General features: G+C 40.8%; 1 protein-coding gene across 1 annotated transcript; it reads right to left on the bottom strand.

Annotated features, from left to right (window-relative positions):
* Window positions 1-1444: 1444 nt before the first annotated feature.
* On the bottom strand, window positions 1445-15404 carry LOC109470231 (ubiquitin carboxyl-terminal hydrolase 25-like). The gene is made up of 26 exons (XM_019769077.1): window positions 14840-15404; window positions 13809-13884; window positions 13112-13213; window positions 12579-12648; window positions 12247-12355; window positions 11132-11270; window positions 10768-10848; window positions 10241-10384; window positions 9916-10105; window positions 9529-9675; window positions 8114-8243; window positions 7844-7939; window positions 7362-7526; window positions 6869-7079; window positions 6511-6574; window positions 6276-6346; window positions 5857-6085; window positions 5328-5534; window positions 5029-5138; window positions 4708-4815; window positions 4200-4378; window positions 3598-3676; window positions 3272-3351; window positions 2761-2890; window positions 2229-2424; window positions 1445-1994 (listed from the first exon to the last, which is right to left on the bottom strand). Exons 2-26 carry the CDS (start codon window positions 13836-13838, stop codon window positions 1825-1827), a joined length of 3237 nt encoding a protein of 1078 aa, XP_019624636.1. The 5' UTR covers window positions 13839-13884; window positions 14840-15404; the 3' UTR covers window positions 1445-1824.
* Between the last annotated feature and the right edge of the window lie 7734 nt (window positions 15405-23138).

Here is a 23138-nt window from a genome sequence, read left to right as displayed (position 1 = left end):
GCGTCAGGAAAATGACATGAAATAAACAAATAAACATCTCACAAAGTCAAAGTTTACATAAATGCAGCATTGCAGAAGAAAAATTGCATGATCTGATTGAAGTTATAAAGTTACAACCACAATATATTCTATTTTGAAGGTTACTTATTCTGCTGGTTCAAAATGTAAGCACTTCCCTTCTTTGGATGATAGAACTTTCCAGTCTTTAAATTAGAATCAATAGTCGCATACAATTACAATGAGTCTAGATCTGTTTTGCTACTTTGATGAAGACAATACAGCTCTTTTCACAAACTAAAGATTCTCTCTTGTGGAAGACTTCTTGCATTTCGAACAAGAAAGGCATCAGTCACGTTATACTATATTTACTGATATGTAACTGCAGGACAGTAAAACTGAGATACAGGAGACTGATCACATGGTTCAGAAAACTGCCCAGTGATATAAAGAAACTACTGATCGTAATATCTTGTGCATCCACAGGAGCAAATGGAGTACAAAATTTACAACCTAGTGCTTTTCTTGCAAATTGTGTTGCATTCTTGTACATTGTTGATGATAATCACTGGAAGACTTGCCACCATAACTTAATGTCTTCTGATAAAAATGACACCACTTATAACAGACAAATCAAACTAAAATGCAATGATTACACTTACTTCTAAACAACAGAGGCAGAACAGGTTGCTCTGTACAAAGTCATGGAATTCTTGTCCTTTTTTGCCTGTAGGCACCCAACAGACACATCATTGTATCTGTTGTTGACTTTATAACATTATAATACTTGCCGGGATTGCCACAGGTTTCCCTTTCTATCCTTTGACACCCAGACATGCCAGCATACCAGTACATACAAATGAAATGCAAGAGGGAAGCCTTAGCATGATAAAAGTTAATCATCACTGTTTATGTCTGATTCCAATGAGTGTTAATGGTGCATCACTTGTAAAAGTGGTTGGCTTTAGTCCTGAACATTAATCTTCTAGGGAACAAGGCACATATTAATGATGATATATTGTAGATCATCAAATATTTCTTTCCTTGCACTACAGAATACCCTGTCTTATAGAAAATTGCATGGGTAATGCCTAGCATGATACATATCTCTATGGTGAATTTTTATTCCTCCAACTTGTATTCTGTATAAAAACTACAATGTCACATTTTGCACAGAGATATATCTTACTGGCCTGTACACTTGTATGTGCACTAGAAATAACAAACTATTGCAGTCTTGTCCTTTTCACTTGCATTGTCATGATCTATCTAACATTAACACATATCTCTCGGTGAGAATATATTCTACCACACAAATGCAGACCCAGCCCTCCACTGGTATCCTACATGCATTTGTATACCCGTACCCTCTTAAAAAACAAAAACAGTACTGGTAAGTCATACTGTCCATTGCAGGATTCAATTTTGGAAAGATAACTATGAAACAATAGCTATACACATAATTTAATACTCCATACAGGTTTTGTTCAGATGGTTATGATATAATGTCAGTTTGCAATGAGAACATATACAAGATGTTGTTGTTTGGCTCACTAGAAACAAGAATTTAAGGTTGCAATTCCCCCAAATTAAACTTATTCTTTACAGTCCATTTTAAAACTGACATGTGGTAGAGTAGAGATCTACACTGTCTACACTGATTCAAGTTCTTGGGTCTTGGCTTTCAAGTGCCACACAGTTACAGGGATTGAGTACTCGGGTCTTCCTTCCAGTATTCTGTTTTCATGTTGTCCACTTGCTTCATTCTTCACATTGAACATTCCAAGAACCCAGGTAATCCACTGGTGTGGCGTAGATCAGCCTGTCTCAGTCCACAGTGTCTGGTTCCGCCAGCACCACTGCCTGCATGACAGTACTGAACCACTCTGCCAGGTGCTGTGACGGCCAGACCGCAGGTGGAGTCCGCAGCTGCTGCAGGTCCCCCGAACAGTCCAACAGCTGCGGCAGGAAATCCTGCAGCTTCTCCTGGCACCAGTCTGGGCAGAGAGGATACAGAACACAAGGCTGTGACTACAAGTTTCAGTCTTATCTGGATCTGGAACTCCTGTCAGGATGACACATGTCTGCATCACAGTCATACCTTGAGCACATTTGACAACCAGCTACACAGATTTAGGGTACATTGTCATTAGCATAGGCCATAATTTTTAGTTCTGCTCATATTTACCTAACCCATGAGCAGAGCTGGTGTGAGGTTGAGACTAACTCACCCGGCAGGTCCTGTCCCAGGTAGTCGCACCAGTTACTGCGGATCTCCTCAGCGATGGCCTGGTCGCTGTCAGTGCCACCCAGCTCCTGCAGCAGGGCCATGCATGGCACCACCAGCTCCACCATCAGCTGCAGACCTTCATCCACGCTCTCTGTGTCTCCACTCTCAAACAGGCTGCAGGCCTGCTCGCTCAGGGACTGGGGGAAAACATGGACTTAAGCACTCTACATAATCATCATCATTGCCACTCTCATCTGTTGATAATATGGGCCACCACTGCTTTCCACTCTCTTCTGTCCAGGGCTTGTCTTAATCATAATAAGAATCCCTTTGCTTTCAAACATCTGTTAAACAAGGACTGGGGGAGCCAGAAATATAACAATGTATCTGAAATCCTAATTCTAGACAAAGACATGTTTCTTATTAAGCAAGGGCTGTTATATCTCTGAGAGCTCCTACTTCATTGTGGCATAGTGGGTAGGATCCCTTTTCTTTACAATTGTTACCAGAATCAGGCATGTGGGGAAGGGTACCTTAAGGCACTGTGTCCTGTAGTGAGTGATGAGGGAAGAGTCAGCTGCCATGATGTAGTTCTTGCCCTCCCCCAGTAGCTGCTGGTTGTACGTCCAGGCATGGACCAGGTACGTCAGGGCCTCCGGGAACCTGGAAGGGAAGAACCTTAGACTGTCAGGTGGGGCCAGGAATGAACTACAAGTAATGTAGGGGATGCAAGCAGTACAAGTTGGACTATAGGGCTACTCAAAATTGTGCCCTCGAGTACTTGAACACTTCAATTGCAAAAGACAAGATGGAAAAAGAGGTTTGGGAAGAATCTGATTATATTCACTGCCAGAAACTGTCAGACTTCTCCCTCATACTCTATGTTGGTATTCCAATTTACCATCATTTCTGAGAATAAATGTGATCTGAGGATGACCTGAAAAGCTGGCTCTATTTTCAGATGGGCTCCCTAAAATTGCAAAAATGAGAAAAGATCTTGTGAGTTCTTCAAAGCTACTCAAAAATTAAGACATGGACACTCACCTCTCTTGATGGAAGAACTCTATGCCACGTAACAAAAACATCACTGTTTTCTGGAAAAGTCCGTAGTCAGCATGCCATTTCTGAGAAAGAAAAATTGTATGACAGGAATGGACATTTTGTTATGTAAATTGTATTTACTGCTGGCTGAGTATGAACACTGAGAAGACATTAAAAGTCCTGATCAGAGGCCCCAAGGATGCCTTGATATAATAAAGACTTAGTCCTGTTGAAACATCAACAGAGCTGATGGGCAAAAGGAAACAAGCAAACAAAGAAAGTCACAGGAAACAGGAAAGTACAATCAACAGCAAAGTGCTTTCTCCTACCTCATATGCTTTTAGGTTCTCCTCACTCAACTGCATGATTTTCAGCTTGGACTGAGCCACCTTCATAATCTCAATAGACCTGCAAACAACAGAGGGACAAAATGTTTTATCCCACCACCACTACTAATCTATGAGTAGTAAGTGATCAATATCATTTCACATTTACTGACCTATGGTTTTGCACAATTTTCACCTACAATGTCAATCATCATGAACAAAGTAAATATAGATAGAGAATAAATAAAATTATGTCTTCATAGCAGGATTATTACATTTAACTTGTACTTATTTGTCTACAAGGGATTCGACCCAATGAGTTTTCAAGCATACCTTTTGGGTAACCTCCATTCGTATATTGCGTGGTTTGTGAAGAATATAGAAATAACATCATGGTAAAATAATGGCATACTAGTCAAGCTAATCTATAATCTCAAAAGAATTCTCTAATCCTCGGAGAAGAAGCAACTGCATTAGTCCACTGGTCATGTCATTATGTTACATCTAGGCTACAGTCCAGGTGGTACTGTGAACTGAGATTCTTGCTCAGTTAATACGGACTCCTTGGATATGACATAGTGTCATGAGTACACTGTGAGCCTTACTTGGAGTCCCCTGACAACCCCCTGTCTGCAAACTGCTCCACCAGAGTCCTCTCCACGATGACCCTGGCTGCCCCGTTCAGGATGAGGTACACCACACAGTGCTCCAGCCGCGGGTCATACTGTCTGCTGATGCCCTTCTCCACCAGGCTGCGCAGACGGTGGTACTCAATGTTAACTGCCTGCAAATCAAGGCATTTGACAGAAATATGTTAAGAAGACATGTTCAGGTCCTTAAAACTTTATGGTCAACACAAAATAATGTAGACTTACTAAATCTATGGTCAGTCCTATTGCCATCTTTGGGAAAAAATTAAGCAAGAAGATGTAAATAAATAAATAAAGGGCTAAAAAAATGCATCTGACTATATTCACTCCTGAAAATGTATGTTTCAAGCTTGGTATATACTTTATCCCTAGACTCTGTTTTCGTGTTAATCTTCCAGACCAGCATCATTACTTTGAATCTGAGAAGTAACAAATTAATTAGGTGTGGTCTCAAAATACCAACCTTAATCAAGGCTTTCTCAGGTCCCTGTTGTTCCTGGATATTGGACACTTCCAGGATCGTCTTCATTGTGGCCTGGAGGACATGCCCACTGTGGTCCAAGGGGGTGGACTGGGTACATAGGAACAGAATACTTATTATGCAAAAAAAGGTATTCTATAATACATTCAAGAACAAATCAAAGATGGTACATTGAAAATCTACATTTTACCAAGAATCAGCACCATTGTACACAATCTAATCCCATCTACATGTAATACCTATACATAGTAAATCACCATATAGAACATGCAGAGCCCTGAGACCTCCCCTGTCCTGTGTTACCTGCTGTGAGGTCCTCCCTAGTCTGACTCCCTGCTGGGTCTCTGTAGTCACAGGTTTAGGTTTGACCTGGGGAGGCTGTTTGCGCTGGACATCAACACGGTGCTCCTGCCCTGTGTGCAAACAGGAACACTTCAAACAACATACTACAAGAGGATTGTTGTGAAAGGATGCTGTGAGCCATTTATCAACAGAGCAGGAAATAGACACGGCCACCAAAAGTGTTACAGGCCACCAAACTACTAGTACTTGCATTTACTTAAACCATGATGAAAGCTTTTAACAATTATGTAAGCACATACCTTGTATTGGTTGGTCGGCGACTTCCCCAGAGGAACTTTCAGAAGTGGTGCCCTGTCCCCTGCCATGGTTGGCGGGTGGGTCTTCTTCCCTAACAACCATCGTTCTTCTCTGTTTGCTCTCGAGGTCACGCTGCTGAGCAATAAATCTCTCGTTTTCCGCAAGAACCATCAACTTCAGCTCATCATACTGGCTCCACTGCAGTTTAACTGAGAATAATGGACATGTAGGGTTCATTAGTTAACCCCATTGGAGCAAAGATCTTGGCTTGTACGTGTGTGTGAGTGTGTGTGTGTGTGTATTTACATGTACTCTGTGTTTATTTGTATTTCTACAATTCTGAAGACTGTGTACACAGTGCAGCATTGCCATATATCATCAGTGCTGTCTGTAAGAGTGAAAGAGTTGCAAAGCAGTATGGATAATGGGATAAAATATGTCATCTCTGCCTTCTTTGTTTTGTAGCATATAATCAGTAGATCACCTTGCAGTTGTACACAATATTACACAAACTGATCTCATACAACGTACCTTCCACCAGATCTTTCCTGGTGATGTCTATGTACATAAGGCAGTAGGCACTGGCATGGTGGTACCCCCCCTCTGACTCTCTCAGTAGTTCCCCCCACGACATTCCTGTGACCGTTACGTCGTTGAACTTCAGCCAGCGATTCTGCGTGTGATCTCGCACATACGCCCAGTAGTGGCCGGCAGACGCCTGCCCCTCGTGGACTAGTACTGCATGTAACTGGTAAGGCACCTGTTGGCAAGGACAGAAATAATTTGTATAAGGGCAAAACAATTATATAGTATAGGTAGTTAGCGAAGTGACAGATAATGAAAGACAATTGTCTGAGATGATTAGATGCACCTATAATTAGCGACATGGATTTCTAAATATTGTTATCAAAATTACATTAAGTAAGGCAATGAGTCAAAGCAAAGCCTACCTGTTTTAATGAATTATCCTCATACAAGTTTTCAATCTTGGCCTGTAAGTATAAAATTCTATCTTGCAATCCTGCAAGAGAAAGCACAACAACATGAATTCAAAGAATTTCAACAAGGGTTTCAATGAATAAAGATATGGTTGTGCACAAGAATTGATAAATTATAGTTACTCCAGTTAAACCACACCCATCTTTAGGTGTGGTTTACTGGGCAACAGTTGTAACATTTCCCCACCTTTAACTTCCTTCTCTGCTTCATGTCTCCAACGTCGTAAGCAGGTCTGCAGAACAGCAAGCTCCTGCAGCAAGGGGAGATGGGAACTTCGCTTGAAATACAATCAAGGGTACAGATACAGACAGCGACCTGATCTCAGCAAAACCTACTTGTGTCATGATGTCAGCTTGTTATTCTGTAGAATTAGTGAAGATGACAGGGCAATCTTGGGATAGTGGTGCATGTGTCATACAAAATCCAGTTGTCTTGTTACAGAAAAGGCTGTCTTTGATCCTTGTCTGCAATTGACTCTGTCCACGCCTGCTGGAAAATTCTGCTAATTCAAAATCATACAGCGGTTATGACAAATGTAACTCACCTCCTTAGTGACGTGGTGTGGACAGGGAATGTGAACTTTACTGGGGATGGCCATCTCCTCAGAGGTGGGCACAGGCGCAGCTTTCTTGGTTGCCACTGCATCTAACGTCTTCTTGGACAAGCAGGCCAAGCTGTCTGCTGAATGCACTGCTGAGATCACCTCAAAGTCATCAGAACTTCCGTCCTCTTCATCTGTAGTCTTCTTCTCACTGCTTTTAAAAAATTGAAACAAATTAAATACAATCTTGTAACATTCACTCAGTCTGGGGACATAACTAATTTCTACAGTTTGGAGATTCAGGAGACTAAATTACTAACACTACAGAACTTGCCACCAGCCCAGGTCTTTAAATAAGGGCTATAGGTTTTCAGCTAAATATTGTCTTTGAGTCACAACAATGGACAAATTTAATCTTGAAGAACTTTCCTGGGTTGCCAAGAATATATCATACACAATGCAATTTTAACAACTGTCATTGAATATTCCTGTTTACCCATTATGGCCGTTCCCGTTAGCTGCCTTACTGCTGCCACTGCCGTTGCTCCTCTGGACTTGGCCGTCTGTCACCTGAACTGTGCTCTTCTCAGCAAACTCCAGCGTGTACTTCAGAATGTCAGGCAAGGGCAGACGTTTGTAGCCAGACCCGTAGTTCAGGAAACTGGGAGAAAAATCAAGTTTCTTTTCACATCTGCACAACAGCCATTTAACATAGTGTACATGTATCATCACCACCCACTCAACCATACAAGGAGGATTACTAAAAATAATGGCCAGTAAGAGCAGTGTAACTTGTTTCTTGTCATATCTAAGTGATATATAATTATGAATGATTTTACAAAACATTCTGTCGAAGCTGCATCTATACATAAGCTGCATCTATAGATAGATAGATAAGATGTATAAATCTACAGGACCAGGATACATGCATTCTTAGAGTGTAAAGTTTACGACTGGTGGAGAATACTGGTATCATACCTGTCCAATTTGGCTTGTAGCGTATCCATTTCTTCCTTCATACTTTTCATTTCTTCTCTCTTCAGTCTAGTCAGCTCCTTATTTTTTACAAGATATCTGTAATAAAACAGCAAGAGATAATTTCAAACTGTGTTCACTTCAAGGAGTAAAGAAATCATCCAGTTTTAAGGGCACAGTGTATTCCTTCATGTTTTAAGCTGATCAAAAGCATTGTACAATGAATATCCTTTTCACCTTAAACTGAATGAAAGCAAAGATCATGCCTCTTACCTGTCCATGTACAAAAACTTGGGAAATTCCAACTTGTGGTGAATCTTTTCTGCTTTGCCTAACTTTTGGTTGAACTCAAATCTGGACAGTTCAAAGGTCAACACTGGTGGTAGATGTGTGAACCAATGCTGCAAGAAAACACAAACAGTCATCAGACACAGTCAAGTGTGGGTTTTGGAAAAAGCTCTACTGATACATATTGTTGACATACATGACTTTTGCATTCTTCTTCAATAATTTCTCAGAATGGAGTGCAGTGCATATAAAAAAAAATTGAATGAGCTGGACTAAAACATATTCACTGTACATTATCTGGGAACAGTCAGTGAGACATGTTTTACTGTATCTTGGCATATGTCCCAATTTTTCTCCAAAGAACTGAAGCCCCAGGCTTTTATAGTCTTCCCAGCCACATCCCATCCCACCCACCTATCTGTTTTGCATACAAATGCATGTGAGTGCCATTTGTACAGTACATGAAGGTCTTTACAAGCTGTGCATGCAGCAAAGAAAGAAGACTCAAAATACATTTCAAGAAGGGACACATAAGAGTAGTTGTAAGGTAATTCTTAATTTTTACATACTGTGAATCAGACTATTTACATTTACATTCACATTATGAAGTGGTTTCAACTATGTTGGATGTTTTTAAAATATTGAGCTTTCATCTTATATACTTGTGCTTTCATAATGTAAGTTTGGTACATTTAATATTGCATTTTACGTCACTGCTACTCGCTATGACACATGTAACAAATAGCTAATGGCCTGGCCCTGTGTTACCTGGCAAGAAGCCAGGAGAACATGTAATACATTAGGGGCAAATAAAGGGTTTTATATCATGGCTCCTGTATGTGCTGCTATGATGGTGCAGATGGATGGACGAAATTGGGAAAATGCGGGTACATATCTGACTATAAAACATTGTCAGCGAGTGACTGTCTTCCTTCATTGCGATAAGTAATTGAGTATTAGAGACATTTCTGTGGAGGAAAGCAGAATACTGTACCTCTTGCCAACAGTTGCCAGAACTCGACTAAACAGCGACAGAAAAAGGAATGGAAGAATGAAAACAAGGTAGATGAACAGAAGGGATTAGTAAAAAGTGAAAGGAACTGGCAGAAGACAATGAAAATGGGAGAAGACAGAATGTCAGAGTCGTGAATAGAGAGAAGACAATGGATTTACAAAGCAAAAAGCATCTACTAATATCTACCATAGTTTTAAGTCATACTCTTGAAAAATGAAGTATACTACACTCAGTCTGGTAAAGCATATCACTGTTGTTTGTTTGTTTGTTTGTTGTATTAAGAATGAATCTTTATATCTTTCAAGGGGCTTGGAAAATGCCTGACAAAACTGTAAGGTATTCAACAAACTGTTACAGCGACCGACATGATAACCACTGCTACCTCCTAGTCCAGACTTGGTGGCCCCCTCCTCGTGGCCTGTCTCAATCTCCCCCTGTGCAGTAGCGCCCTCTAGACTCTCGTGCAGGTCCTTGAAGCCGTTCACCTGCAGCGTGTACTGCCCCACTGTCTGCTGGTTGGTGAACATCTTACCTGAAACATCACCACATCTATCTGTGCTGGCTGTAAGGTGTCAACTACTAACAAACTCCTTAGTAGAAAATGAATACTGCCCTTCAACTTAAATTCATGATCTTTCTTAACGTAAAAGCCTCGGCTACACCCCTCCTGTAACTCCTCCACCCCATTGAGATTAAAAGCCAGTAGATGACACAGAACTTACATGAGAAATGGTACACAAGTACAGTAAAACAACACTAGTTACAGACTTACCAGCATGCATGCCTTCTGCCTGGATCCGACCATAGAACAGGTCTAACATGGGGTTACTCTTCTTGTCACCTCCATTCTCAGAAGTGTTGGCGCTGGCTGAGCTGCCGGGCTGTGTGCTCTGTCTGCGCTGTACGATGATGAAAGCTTCCTCCAACAGGTCCAACAACTTATGGGTGAACTCACTCACATCCTGCACGCACACAGAACAATCATTTTCATTGCTATCACCATCATGACATTTTAGCTTTGTACATTATAATAATATAAGAGTAAACTAACCAAGCTACATTCAAAAGAGGAGCATAAGAAGAGTACATAACCCTACCTGCTGTGTCTCCCCTGCCCTGAAGGGGATAAGTTCCCGTAGGCTCTTCACCACACAGGTGGGGTCGATGTACTTCCTGTTGGAGCCCTGCATGCGGGCAAACAGACAGCGCAGCTCCTGCATGAAGTGCAGCACCAGGCTCTCCTATAATCAAGAAAAGGAAGTCAACAGAACAGTCAAAACTCACTTCTTGTCTCTTGATGTAGAACAACATCTGTAACCTTTATCTTACAAACATTTAATAAATGTGTCTGCACATAATTAGTAGGTTTGGAAGTGATTGGTCATTAATTATCCTGATGAAGGCGACAGTGGTTGTTGAAAATTTGATTCCTCACGTAGACCAGGATTTATCATGCATGTGAGAGTACGTATTGGTGTAACAATTGTTACAAGAGCACTTAACTTCTTTGTCCTGCTAGAGAAAATTTCTCTGTGACATTCCTTGTGATGAGATGTTGAAATCTAGTACTGACAGTGTAGTGATAAAATAGATGTTTTATCATGAACTACAGATTTGTACTTACCCTGCTGTTGGCTGGCCAGTCCTTGGGGAAAAAGCGGAATCCCAGGACTAAGTCTCTGAACACAGGCAGGTGAAACAAAGACTAGGACACAAAACAGAAAGACATAATGTTAAAAACTTGACCCCGTTGTATACCCCGTTTAACTACATGATAGAATGGATGTCAAGGGTTCATAAACCTGAAAAGTATAGCTTCAACTTATAACTTACTGTATCTCAATTATGTCTGTTCCAGTTCTTCATGTATCAGATTCATTGTTGTCAATGTTTGAATCATTTTTGCATGTGCACCATTTATTTCTTCAAATGAATCTTATTATGGAAAATGACAGGAAACTTCATGAAATCTTGCTGTCTGTGCTGACCTGGATGACAGCGCTGAACCAGCAGGTGTTGCCCACGTTCTTCAGCCCGACAGGCCAGCCTGGTTCTCGAGGAGTCTCCTGTACATTGTCCCACGACACGCTGCTTTTTCTCCTCTTGGGCCTGCACTCACCCTGGGGTCTGTCATCAACCAACCAGAGGTAAGGATTATCAGTTATATTTCACCAGAAAAGTATCAGGCAGGGTGATGACAATGTTGCTGTTTTCTTTCAAGTCAAGAGCTTCTTCTGTCTTTTTCGACTTTTCTCATAATAAATTTCTACACCATATTTCTTCCTTTCAAACCAGGGAGTTGTTTTTCATTCTACTGAACTTCATCCACCCACTACACATCATGGTCCATCCCTGATCATTCTCTTCTAGCTTCACAGGCTGCTGGTCATTATATCTAATCTAATACCACAGCCCTGCATATAACTCCTGCCCATGAGTTATTATCTGACAGTATGTATATCAGGAGCCTGGACTACCATATTGTTCTGCTACAGTAAAAATGAAAACTTATCACTGCATGCACATGTGTGTCAAGGTTAAGACATAAATAGATGCGTTATGACAAACTGGAGCAGCTGGATGCCATCTCTCATATGTTACTGCTGGAGACCCTGACTGAAACAGATCCCTCCATCTGGTCCTATCTACATCATCTGCAGTTTAAGTGGCTTGATTCATAAACCTCCAAATCCCAAGGCTGTCTGGTGGTACTTTTGACATCATAACTAGATCGCAGTCAGTCTTAAGCTTACCCTTTACTTAGCATCACCATATAGACTATAGAAAATGTTGAATTTTGTGTCAGCCTATACTTTGATAATTTCTATCCAGGACACGTGTGTAGTATCAAGTACTCTGGGCTTGGCATTGAATGACTCTGTGTTGTCACTCTGCAACTTGATCTTTAACCAAGGGTTTTGTGGGTCAACTAATTATAAAGAAAATGACCCCAAATAACCCACTTTTATGCAATTGTATACATAAGTGCAAATTTTGTTTTCCTGTACATTTGAGGGCCAGGCTGGGTAATACTGTAAGGGAATTAGTTATGTGACATTTGACAGAACATTGCATGTAAGAAATTTGAAACAAACAAACAAACCTGTTTGCAGTGTTGGCTGTCTGTGCCTCCTGTAGACTGAGGGCGATGGCCCGCTGAAGGTCCTCCTGATCCTTGTCTTCTGTGTCAGCTGTCAGGTCAATCACCCCAGCTGCAGACAACAGACTCACTGATGAACTAACAATGTCATTTCATGTTCCCTGGTCCAAGTAACTGACAGTAGTGTTTTCTCATGGAATATTTTCAATGCAGGACTTGTGGAGAGGCTTTTATATGAAATCTGAACATAAGCTACAGTGTAGTTGACTGAAAATGATCACATTTCTGTTCTGTGCGACATCTTCTACAGTAATTAGACAACCATGTCCCATTACCTGGTTCCTGTGTGTTTGCCCTGCCATCAGGCCTGCCTGCCTGCCCTGATGGGCGCTGTGCATTACGAACCTGTGGACACAAAAACCTTCCTGTTCACTGATATGTTTCACAAATGACATTCTCTGTAGATATGAGGTTAGATAGAAGACTTTTAAAAAATCAGCAAGGCTTGATGATGTGCACCATTTCATGACAATTTCAACACTTTCCCACTCTGTGGTAGACAATTGGTCGACTGTGACATCTCATTTGCTAGCCTGGTTACAAAACTATTTTAGCTCCCGAGTCCTACATCCTCTCCACAAATGGCAACTAATGTTACTGAAATGAGTAGTTTGTAATACATACAACTACTGCAGTTTAAATGGAACCTGCCTGGGAGTCAAAACTGTCATCACATTTTCCCTATGGTAAAGCCTAGGCAAAAGTCATAAAATCCTATTCCGATTACCAAGCAACATACAAACCATTGAGAATGAAATTATTCATCAAGGTAGTAAACTAAAAATGAGTGACCAATCAAGATACATACCTGAACTTGTACCTGCACAACTTCATCGTTCCGGTTGGTCACTAGAGACACGTTCTGATTGGTCAGGATGGACACAACCTCTGCAAGGTCACCTTTGCCAGCCTGGGGAACAAACATGAGGAAAGTTTGATTTTTTATAATCCACAAATCATTCCTTTAATACCAATAAGAAATGCCTAACAGGTCCACTTTCTTTATCATTTCCTGGTAAAAATGATTCATTGGTTAAATCAACAAGGCACATAAAGAGGGAGGTAAAGATACATTTCACAGGTGGACATAAACAATTAAGATATAGAGTACAATGACACAAGGAAGAATTTGAAAAATTCTTGCCATACATTTCAATGATAACTTCTGATACATTCCCAAATCCTGCATCACCCTTTCTTCATTTAGATAAATCACAAATACCAGAAATTTCTGGATTAATGATTCCAATCTGAAAATGTACTCAGCCCTCCCTTTCAAACTGTAAGCAGACTGGTGTTAAACTTTTACCTACATGGAATGCCTAAACATGACCCAACATTTCCACCTATCAGAAGTAATTAGGACCAAACTGAGTGCCTCGCCCTAATATAGCAGTAAACTTAAATCTGCTGGCATCTGACTTGTCATGACTGATTGACTGCTCAAAACGTCTTGAAGAATTCTTCCTGAACCGTCCTGTTTAGACAATGAGCAGTGACAGTACCTGGTAGGCATGGTCCAGGGGCTCGGACATCCTCCACACCTGTGATCTCTCTAAGCTGCTGTAGAATCATCTCATTCTGAAAAGAAAACACAACTTTTTATTCTGTACACATAAAAACAACTAAAGATGCTGCAGGGATGGCGTTCAATCACAATGGTCAAGGCGGGTGCTAGCATTGTGACTAGCTCTGTTTTAGAAAATTAATGCAATGGTCAATGCAATAAATTCTTATAATATCTTCTGACCTTAGCAATTTTATTAGAATCATATCTTCCATGAATGAATGGATTTTGAGCAACGTGACTCTAAATTCCTGACAGACATTTACCCCCTCTGGACATTTCTTGCTGCATATTGCTTATCACTCAGGTATTAACTGACAGCTATGCAATGATATGATTTAACATCCATGTAACATCTGAATTATCTACAATCAGAAGTACATGTACTGAAAGAAATAAACAGTATTGTAATTTTTTGTTACTTATCAAACATTTGAAGGGCACTCAAAGTAGGTAACATGTTGATGTTGTGTAATTTCTACAGTCAGTGACTGTGTTTGCAGAGTCCTCAAAAGTTGTCCAAGGGTCAAGTACTTGTGTCTAATAAAAGCTCACTAAACACCATTGAGTTTGTTTCTAATGACGTTGTGATAAATTTCCACAATATCTACCATTCAGAGAAATCATGTTACCTTACTTTTTAATAGACACTTTACTGTAGAATTTTTCTTTTTGTTCATCGTATTAAAACTAATGTAGCATGTTATATTGTGTATATGAAGCACATCATAATACTGGACGTAGCGACTCTTTTATATATTTGCTGTATATAAAGAGCCCCCTTAGTCGTCAAGGCTAATCATAATACGTATGTTCGAGGTCAATACCGAGGACATATGAGTGCATAACCTCGCCCCCCTCCACCTCAGCAACATAATTTTTAGAAACAAATAGTTGCCTCCTAAAGAGATTAGCGTTTCCTGAAGCAAAATAAATGTGTTGCAAAGATGGTGAGACATCAAAGTTTACCGTCTGCAGTTTTGGCTGCGCGTTGGCCGCTGCTTGGTGCTGATGTTGTTGGTGGGCCGGTGCTGCCTCGCGATGCGGTTGGCGGGGCTGCTGGACCCCGTGCCCGGGCGAAGCGTGCCCCTGGGCCCCGGCCTGTCCCGGCTGCTCCACAGCCGCAGCGTTCTCAGTTCTCTCTACCGTCATGATCATCAGTACAGCAGTCCTCCGGGAGCCGCGTGGCTCGATCCAACGCCGTCCTTCCCACAGCAGACGACAATTTGCGGGAAAAACACAGAACTCTGCAGACGACAGAAAACGTGCAGGAAGTGTCAGACGATCGCTGCAGACCCGCTACATGCGACGTTTTCCCGTCACCGTTTCTGTGACATTTATCCCGACAAACGTCGCCCGACTGTCCCTGGTGAGGGGAGGAGAAATGCAGCTTTCATGACGGTACAACTGGTGGGGGTGGGAGCTATTTTTAGGCAGGGTGCGGGTGTTCAAGTTTCCATAAACAGCAACAACGGAGCGGCCGCCATGTTTTCCCATGCGTGAGTCAAACGCACAGCTGCGCAGGGTTACTGGAAAACACGGAACGGCACAAAATGCGAGATACGGAATGGTGTGTGTTTCACATATATTTCCACATATACCCACATACACCAGAAATGAGACCAAATAGAAACCCTTAATCCTATACCTGGTACAACAATCCAATCTTCTCTACTGTATTCAAAACGAACTATGATGATAGCACAGAAGCACCAAGTGCAATTTTTGTTCAAAGTGGCCAAGAGCCCACCCCCCTATTAAAATGGTATGCTCTAATCTTTTGCCTGGTCGGGATGATGAGGCCATGATGAGGCTAATGCAAATTAATGTTGCGGAGGTTCATATAAAACATGAAATAACACAAGTGGGAGTTACGTTTGTGTACATACGGAATGGAAACTAGTTTGAAGTATATACGTAGACTAGCGTGTGTTGTGTAACTTACGTTAGATGGTACAGACCGACATGTACTCAACAAGACTTTTGAAGTCAGTTGTATAAAGCGCTTGAACGTCACAGAATTCGAAATGCAAAATGATATTCTGTGATTTTCATTTTTTTACTAAAACTATATTTAACGTTGAAAGTTCAAACTGTTAAATAAGGGGCATTGTAGAGAAATAACTGGATAATCCATTCGTAAAATTAATGGAAAGCCCAAGAGCTTTTTAACGTTTAAGCTTCTTGAAAAGAAAAGAGACAATTCTCATCAACTTCCTTTTCATCTAGTCTTCTTAACTCGCTTTACGTCAAGTGCAAACCAAACTGCAAGGCAGCAGTGAGCAAATAGGGAGCGCTGCTGAGTGCGGCCATGTCTGTGTACGTACCGCAGTGGCCTGATCAGTCATTGCGTAACCTGGCAGCAATACAACAATATTTGTTCAGGTAGGTCAAGAGGCTTAAACGTTCCTTGTGCAGGTTAAATATTGCTATGAATTGTCTAATCCTTTCAACTAAATTTGCTACTTTCCTTACAGATAGCGTTGAGGGTGTGTAGTGTAATTATATTTCAGTCCATGCACTAGGAATGGAAGTACTGTGCATTGTTATGCCCTTCGACAGAAGGATATGTCTTTGGTAGCGTTTGTATGTATGTATGTATGTATGTAAGGAGGCCATACATCAATAAATGACGGTGTTTCAAACTTTACCACTGGATTTGAGGATTTATTACCAGACGTATCAAGTGTCTGTCCGACACTCTTCGTCTTCTTTTCTTCACTGGTAAAGTTTGAAACACCCTTTTATTGATATATTATATAAACCTGGGCGACTAATCTTCACAAACGTATGAGCCCATGTACCATGTTATGCCTGTATGTATGTGTGTAACCGTTATGTAGTTTAGCACGATAACTCGAGAAGCTATAGGTGGATTGTCATGAAACTTGATGAGACCTCGAAATGATTAGATTTTAGGGCACCAGGCGGCTTGGTATGGTACCGGTTTTGATATCTTGTGATCTGGACATGCTAGGGTCACGAATTTTAGATAGTAACTTGGGAAGAAGTAACGCACGTTAATTTCTGCCCCCTAGGAGCTTTTTCTGGAACTGGGAATTTCATACAACATTTGGAAGTTGATATATAAGTGAATGTGAACGTCATTTGCATAACTTATGAGGAAATGTAAGAATAGCTTTCTCTGTTAAGATAAGACTCATCGGGTGGAGAATATGATCAATGCTATAATTCATGCAAATGAAAGTCTTATTCGCATAATCGATGAACAACACTTATAATTTGTTTGTCGGAAAGGTTAACAGTATCTGGCAAAGTTTGAGGTCGTGGAACTTTTCCCTATGTTTCCTCTCCAAGACCAACATAGACTATTTTAACCATTTCAAATGCCAGAAATTATTGAAGTACACGTAACACGTGAAAAAATAAAAAGAACAAGTGGAAATATTTGTCGATTTTCATTGCTGTACTAGAATTAGATGTTTCATGTTTGTGCAAATCTGTGAATCTCCACAAATCTGCTACACATGTTTAGCACATATGCACAGTCGAACTGACTGCAGACAAAAGAAAGATATCAATGTTACCAAGAACAGAGCTTCCAAAAAGTCTGGCCTTTCCCGATCCTTTCTCTTCCAGGTACAATTGAAGAGAGCCATATGTTCTAGCGGTTGCTGGGGTAGAGAGGGTAATGTGTCTTTGAACTTTACGTCTATCGTGTCTCCATCATAGACATGCAGACTAGGATTACAGATAGTGTTGATAAAGGTTAACGTTGTTCCTTGCCTGCCAGAATTTTCTCACCATCCATTTAGGAAGGGCTGCAAGACTAAGCTTGACGCAAAGACGGTCGGCCATTTTAAAATTGGCCATTCAAAAGACAATTTTGCTCATTCGAAAAGAGATTCTACAAGTTTTGAATTAATAGTACCGTAAATAAGCTGCCTGTTCTACTAGCAAGCACAGATGTATACGTGTTTGGCATTCAAATTGTAGCCCTTTTAATTTTCATTTGAGTGTATGCAATGGTGAAACAAATAGATGAACTGTGAATAGACTGAAGTTGTACAATGTCTCACAATTCCAAGTTGGAATTCCAGTCTGTTCACAGTTTATCTATTCTCTGCTATTATTCCCAAACGTTGATGGATTGCTTTGCCCGGCCTCTCTGTCTACATTTACCAATGATAGTTTTGGTAGGTTACTGCTCAAGTGGGTCCATGTCGTTTTTGTTGATATTTGTTATCATGAATTAACCTAATATTTTTCACTTCAACTCTGTTATAAATCTTCTCTCAAAGGCAAGATGTACACTTCAGTGTGGAAATGATTTAAGGTACCATTAAGTTATGTCTGTCCACCGACGACCAAACTCTACTAAAGTGTACATAGTCGCCGTTACATTATGAATGATATTTCCATTAGATAATATTCACATAAACGTATCATGTCGTATCCATTCGTGAATAGACGATGTCATATGATCCCTCCTTCCAAGTCTGACGAGCCTAAAATACAGCTAGACAACACAAGTGCCCGCGTCTGGGTCCATCAGCTGTTTAGAGTTGAGCGATGACAGGCCGGGCGGCTAAATCTGTCCCGGAGTTGTCCCTGCCTTATTATTGACATGACAGAAGTGGAGGGTCTTTAGTACGGTCAACTACACAGGAACAAATAGTCCGTGACACAAGCAGCATAACGTTTGTGGAGTGACATGGATCGAGATAAACAACGGACTGAGGAAGAATCGGTCCTGTTTGGGGAGAGGGGACCGCGGTGGTAAGGCAGGGCCACTGACCTGGAGAGACGGTCTTCACTGGGCGCTGGCGCTTATGTGTTGTTTATTCCTTTCTTTTGTACTAGGGATTGTCAGGCTTATTTACTGTGTTTTGATGGCGATGACCTGCAGTGGTGACACTGCAGAATGTGGTAACACGACAATCCGTATTCAACAAACTAACTCACTGAGTCTTCGCCATCATCCAAAACAACGAGACCGCTAATGTCTTTGTAGCAACTATGGGATGTAACCAGCATAGCAGAGCGAAGTAAGGAACTATCTCAGAAAACAATAAATGTAGCAACCGCCAAATTGTGTTTTCCTTCCCTGAAATTATGTGCGAATATCTCTGTTTCGTAGATAAGTACGTACATACGATATGAAACCTCTCGGGAAAGCTAAATGTCTTAAAACAAACATTTCAAATGTTCCTGTCTCCATATTTGTTCACATAGCTATCAGTCCACCTGTGCGGAACATTCTGATAAAATCTGAAGGCGTAAACTCTAGGTCTACATGGCTGTAACCACCAGTACATGATGGACAGATCTCGCTCGTTGATGTTTATCGTGCTGGTTCAGGCAGCTCTTGACCAGTGCAGATTGCAGAACCGATGGTTGTTAGCATCGTAGTCACGTCCGTATTGCAGTGCAATAAAGGCAGACCGACGTCCCAAGAGAGAAATCATGGATCCGTTCAGACTAATATATCGTCTGGGCAAAACAGCGCACACCAAGTAAGGTAACGTGGCGTCCTACCAGATGACCTGAACAACTGATGTTTATTGTGAACTAGATTCCTTCAGGGCAATACCCCACGTTGAGGAAGGGTAACTTAAACATCCGTGAATTCCTTGTGATCTGTTTCTCCGTCCGAGAGACAGTGAAAGTCTTCTTCGTATTTGTTGCAAAATAGCTGAATTGCGTTAAGCACATAGTTGGCACGGTCTTGTCGTCTTAACTTGTGTGAAGGAGATCACTGTACTCCTTTTGAAGAGCAAACGTCTGCATCGCGAAGGTGTCTGTCCGGAAATGGAAGCTGTCTAACAACAAACGTGGTGAAACCCACCTGAGACAAACGCCAAAGACGTTGCTTTTACGTTAGTGACCCTCTGCATCCCCGGCCATTTGAATCATTTTATGTGTGTTCTTGAAACAATCAACGTAACTCATATTGCGAAAATGCAGGTAATTAAGTCTAAGGATTCTATCGCGTACCGATAGAAAACGTTTCTATTGCTCTCTGCACCTTGCGCCCTTGCTGAAAGCAAGTTGGGCGATACCAACAATATTTTGAGAATGAAAATGTAGATTCAAGGCACCAGTTAAAAAGCAAACCTAGCTGGGAGTTGTGTTCTTCTGTGTGAAAACGTACATATACATGTATTTCTTTACATTATACAAGATGGCGGACAGAGATGACTGGAAAGAGAGAGTGGACTCGGTCCGGGCTAGTCGCCCGACATGATGATAATGATGCATGGGATCAAGAACTTTATGGAGTTTTTTTTCGCTAGATGAAATGAACATATCGCAAAATGTGGCTGAATGATACCACTATATTTCACTACGAGCCTTGGGTATCACTGCAAAAATACACAGATAATAACATTTCAATGTGCACTGTAGACTTAAAGGCAGAATACTGTCATGACACCTTCAACCATATCACAATGTAAATGTGCTACTTTTGCTGATATTGATTATAATATCAGATCTGTTAGATATGCGAGATAGAGAAATATTAATAGAGAGAAAGTAAGGATACCACTCCCAAATAAGAAAATTAATATTATAACAGCTAAGACATTGTAAAATGTAGCGTAGCCTTAGTTCATGTCGTTGATATTGAAATTGTTCTGTATATGTTGTACGGAGTAGTGTATTGTGTAGGCATGCCATTTCTTTTGCGTCAATTATTATCGTTTGACATGTGTGTTATCTTAGTATCGCCACAGATGGCCACTGTTATCTTAGTGTCGATTTGTTGCGACCATCTCTGATGTGTCCCGCTGGGAAATGACTGAGAACTGTCCTGAGGTTTGTGCAGCGAGGCGGGAACACCGCCACACGGAGACCGCCAGGGAAACTGCCAATATGGATGGCGGCAAACGCCCCGCAGTAGTGTTCAGAATACGCATTGGAGGTAGTCTGGTCATATTGAGCTGTACACAAAAACGTCTTTTACATCCTATAGCAAACAGACGTTACGAGTTTATTAACCCATCACATCATTCTTTTGACCTGGATAGGTAGTGGTACTACAGAGATCCGTGTCTGAAATACCGAGAGGCCACCATAGGGAGTGGAATCATAGTCTGCAAGTTCATGTTGTCGGCCGGCCATGCATGTGTTACAATTTCTCTTACGGGTTGAACAGAGAAATAAGAGAGATACAGAGTCTCCAAAGATTTAAGTGTATATTTTGCCAGCTTCCGTGTTTACGGGGCGGAAACTAACAACACCACACGAAGAAGAAACCCAGAAGCGTGTCCGACGGGCCTGGGCTTATTCAGATCATCGTACGATAGGTTTACGACAGCCAACAAAAATTGAGGGCTTTCTTGGTACACTGGGTCGTGGACATGTCGTACAAACCTCTGTCTTCAGACAGAAGAGATTGGCGTGACCATAGACCTGTTGTATCGTCACTGAGATCCCTACGATGGAAACATTTTATGGCAGATGTGACCACCTGGCCACAAGTAGGTGCGCGAACACAGGTACATCTCACTGTCTCAGTGCAATAAACGTTATTCCGAAGCATCTGTTCTGTGTGTAAAAATAGTTATATTTACAGTTATTAAGTTATATTTTCAAAGATAATACTTAAGTAATAACTCACTTGAGATCAGGCCATCTCAGGATAAGGGAATATTTTCATATTGTTTTATGCCGAACTTGACCGACGGTAGTGGGTAGACCCCAAACATGTGAATCTTCTGAAATTTACATCCCCGATTAAAGTACAGGTTCTTTGTCTTAAAATCACACAAAAACCAACTGTTATAAATAAACAATATATGCCACTTCTTGAAAAAAGATATAGGCATCTTATCTACAGTACTGTTTATGCGCAGGAGAATTGCCTTTTGCTGTATTTTATGAAGTATAAAACAAATGCATGTGTGTTCAAATGCATGTGTGTTCCATGCATTGCTTTTCATCATGCAACGGAACTTCAACATACCTTTTCCGTTCACAGTGATCTCTTTTATTTAAAAACGTCATCAAAATTGTAGGTGTTACAGGTGTCTCTTGTGTGATGTTTACAAGGGAGTCAAGGGCTTGGAATCCATTATTGAGATTCCGTTTATATGAGAGCTACCTTGCGTACCGACATGGGTATGTAAGATGGCAGGTCTTTTGTAGGCGTGCGTTGTTTGAACCATTCCAGACATTCATACACATTCGTATTTCCTTAAAAACAGCATTTTAATGACATTAACAACCATTAAAAAAGACTGCAATTTGAAGGTCTTGTAGGATACAACAAAGATATCTATGAGAACTGAAGATATGACCACCCCACCGGGCCTTGTGGACCGACGTGACGCCAGTTGTTCCAGACCAGACATATTTCAGATCTCCCGTTCGTCACGTATTTCACGTACAACACGTAGTAAGGACATGTTGTTTTCAACTTGATAGATCGAGATCAACAAAACAAAGTAAAAACACAGTGAAACCGTTTGATCATAAGGACACTTTTAACAAATATTCTACCTAGATCATGACTATATGTTGAAAAAAGCACCATTTAGTATAAATGTAATGATTAATTGGCAAGTGAAAATGGTCAGCAAATCAGAAAGACAGCTTTTACCTTCACGGTCCAAATTCATTGACGATATTTGAATGGGGGGAAATTCGTGCCATGGCCGTTTTGAAGTTATGTCCATGTGCTATGATGTGTTATGGAAGCATATGATTAGATTTATCATTCACAAAGAGTTAAAACGGCAGTCTTTTCATAAATTAGCTTGTAGGTCTTATACATTGTATACCCCGAATGTTGTTATGTTTAAAAAAATGAGCAATCATTTAGTATTTGCAATCGTGAATTTGAAAATGCTAAATGATATGTGTATCACTGACCGAACTATTTACTACAGCATCAACAAAACATGAACCACAACAGAACCGAACATTAACTAGTGGTCGTATGTCATATGCGCTCGGCATCTGTCTATGCAACAAGTCCAAGGGATTGGTGTATTTTTATTTACGTAGAAATCAAACTCTAAGTTTCGTGATGTATTGTGAGAGAAAAAAAACATCGTCACTGAAAATTGCTGAATGAAATCGTTTTGATAATTGAAAAAAAATAGACGAGACAACTTAATTCCGCCTACAAATACTTTCCTTCTTTGTTATTGTTGTTAAATCATATCTTACCCCAACTATGTTTTCTAAGCTATCATACCGATATGTTCTTCAGTTGGTGTAATTGTCGCTTTGTCCTTACAAAGTTGCAGACGTCAAGTGTCATCTTCCACCTTCACTGAATGTTAAGCTCTACTGAAGT

The sequence above is a fragment of the Branchiostoma belcheri genome, unplaced genomic scaffold (genome assembly GCF_001625305.1).
Source record: "Branchiostoma belcheri isolate BF01 breed outbred unplaced genomic scaffold, Haploidv18h27 scaffold22, whole genome shotgun sequence".
Classification (NCBI taxonomy): Eukaryota; Metazoa; Chordata; class Leptocardii; order Amphioxiformes; family Branchiostomatidae; genus Branchiostoma; species Branchiostoma belcheri.
The sequence above is the reverse complement of the archived record's forward strand: the minus strand, read 5'-3'. Positions and strand labels throughout refer to the sequence as shown.

Bases quoted from the DNA above. Each gene is read 5' to 3' on its own strand.
- LOC109470231 (XM_019769077.1), bottom strand. From the start codon at position 13,838: ATGTCCGAGCCCCTGGACCATGCCTACCAG. The intron at 6,086-6,275 runs GTAGGCTTTGCT...CCTTGCCAACAG, and splicing joins AGGATAATTCATTAAAACAG to GTGCCTTACCAGTTACATGC. The intron at 4,816-5,028 runs GTAACACAGGAC...CTATGTACCCAG, and splicing joins TAGGGAGGACCTCACAGCAG to TCCACCCCCTTGGACCACAG.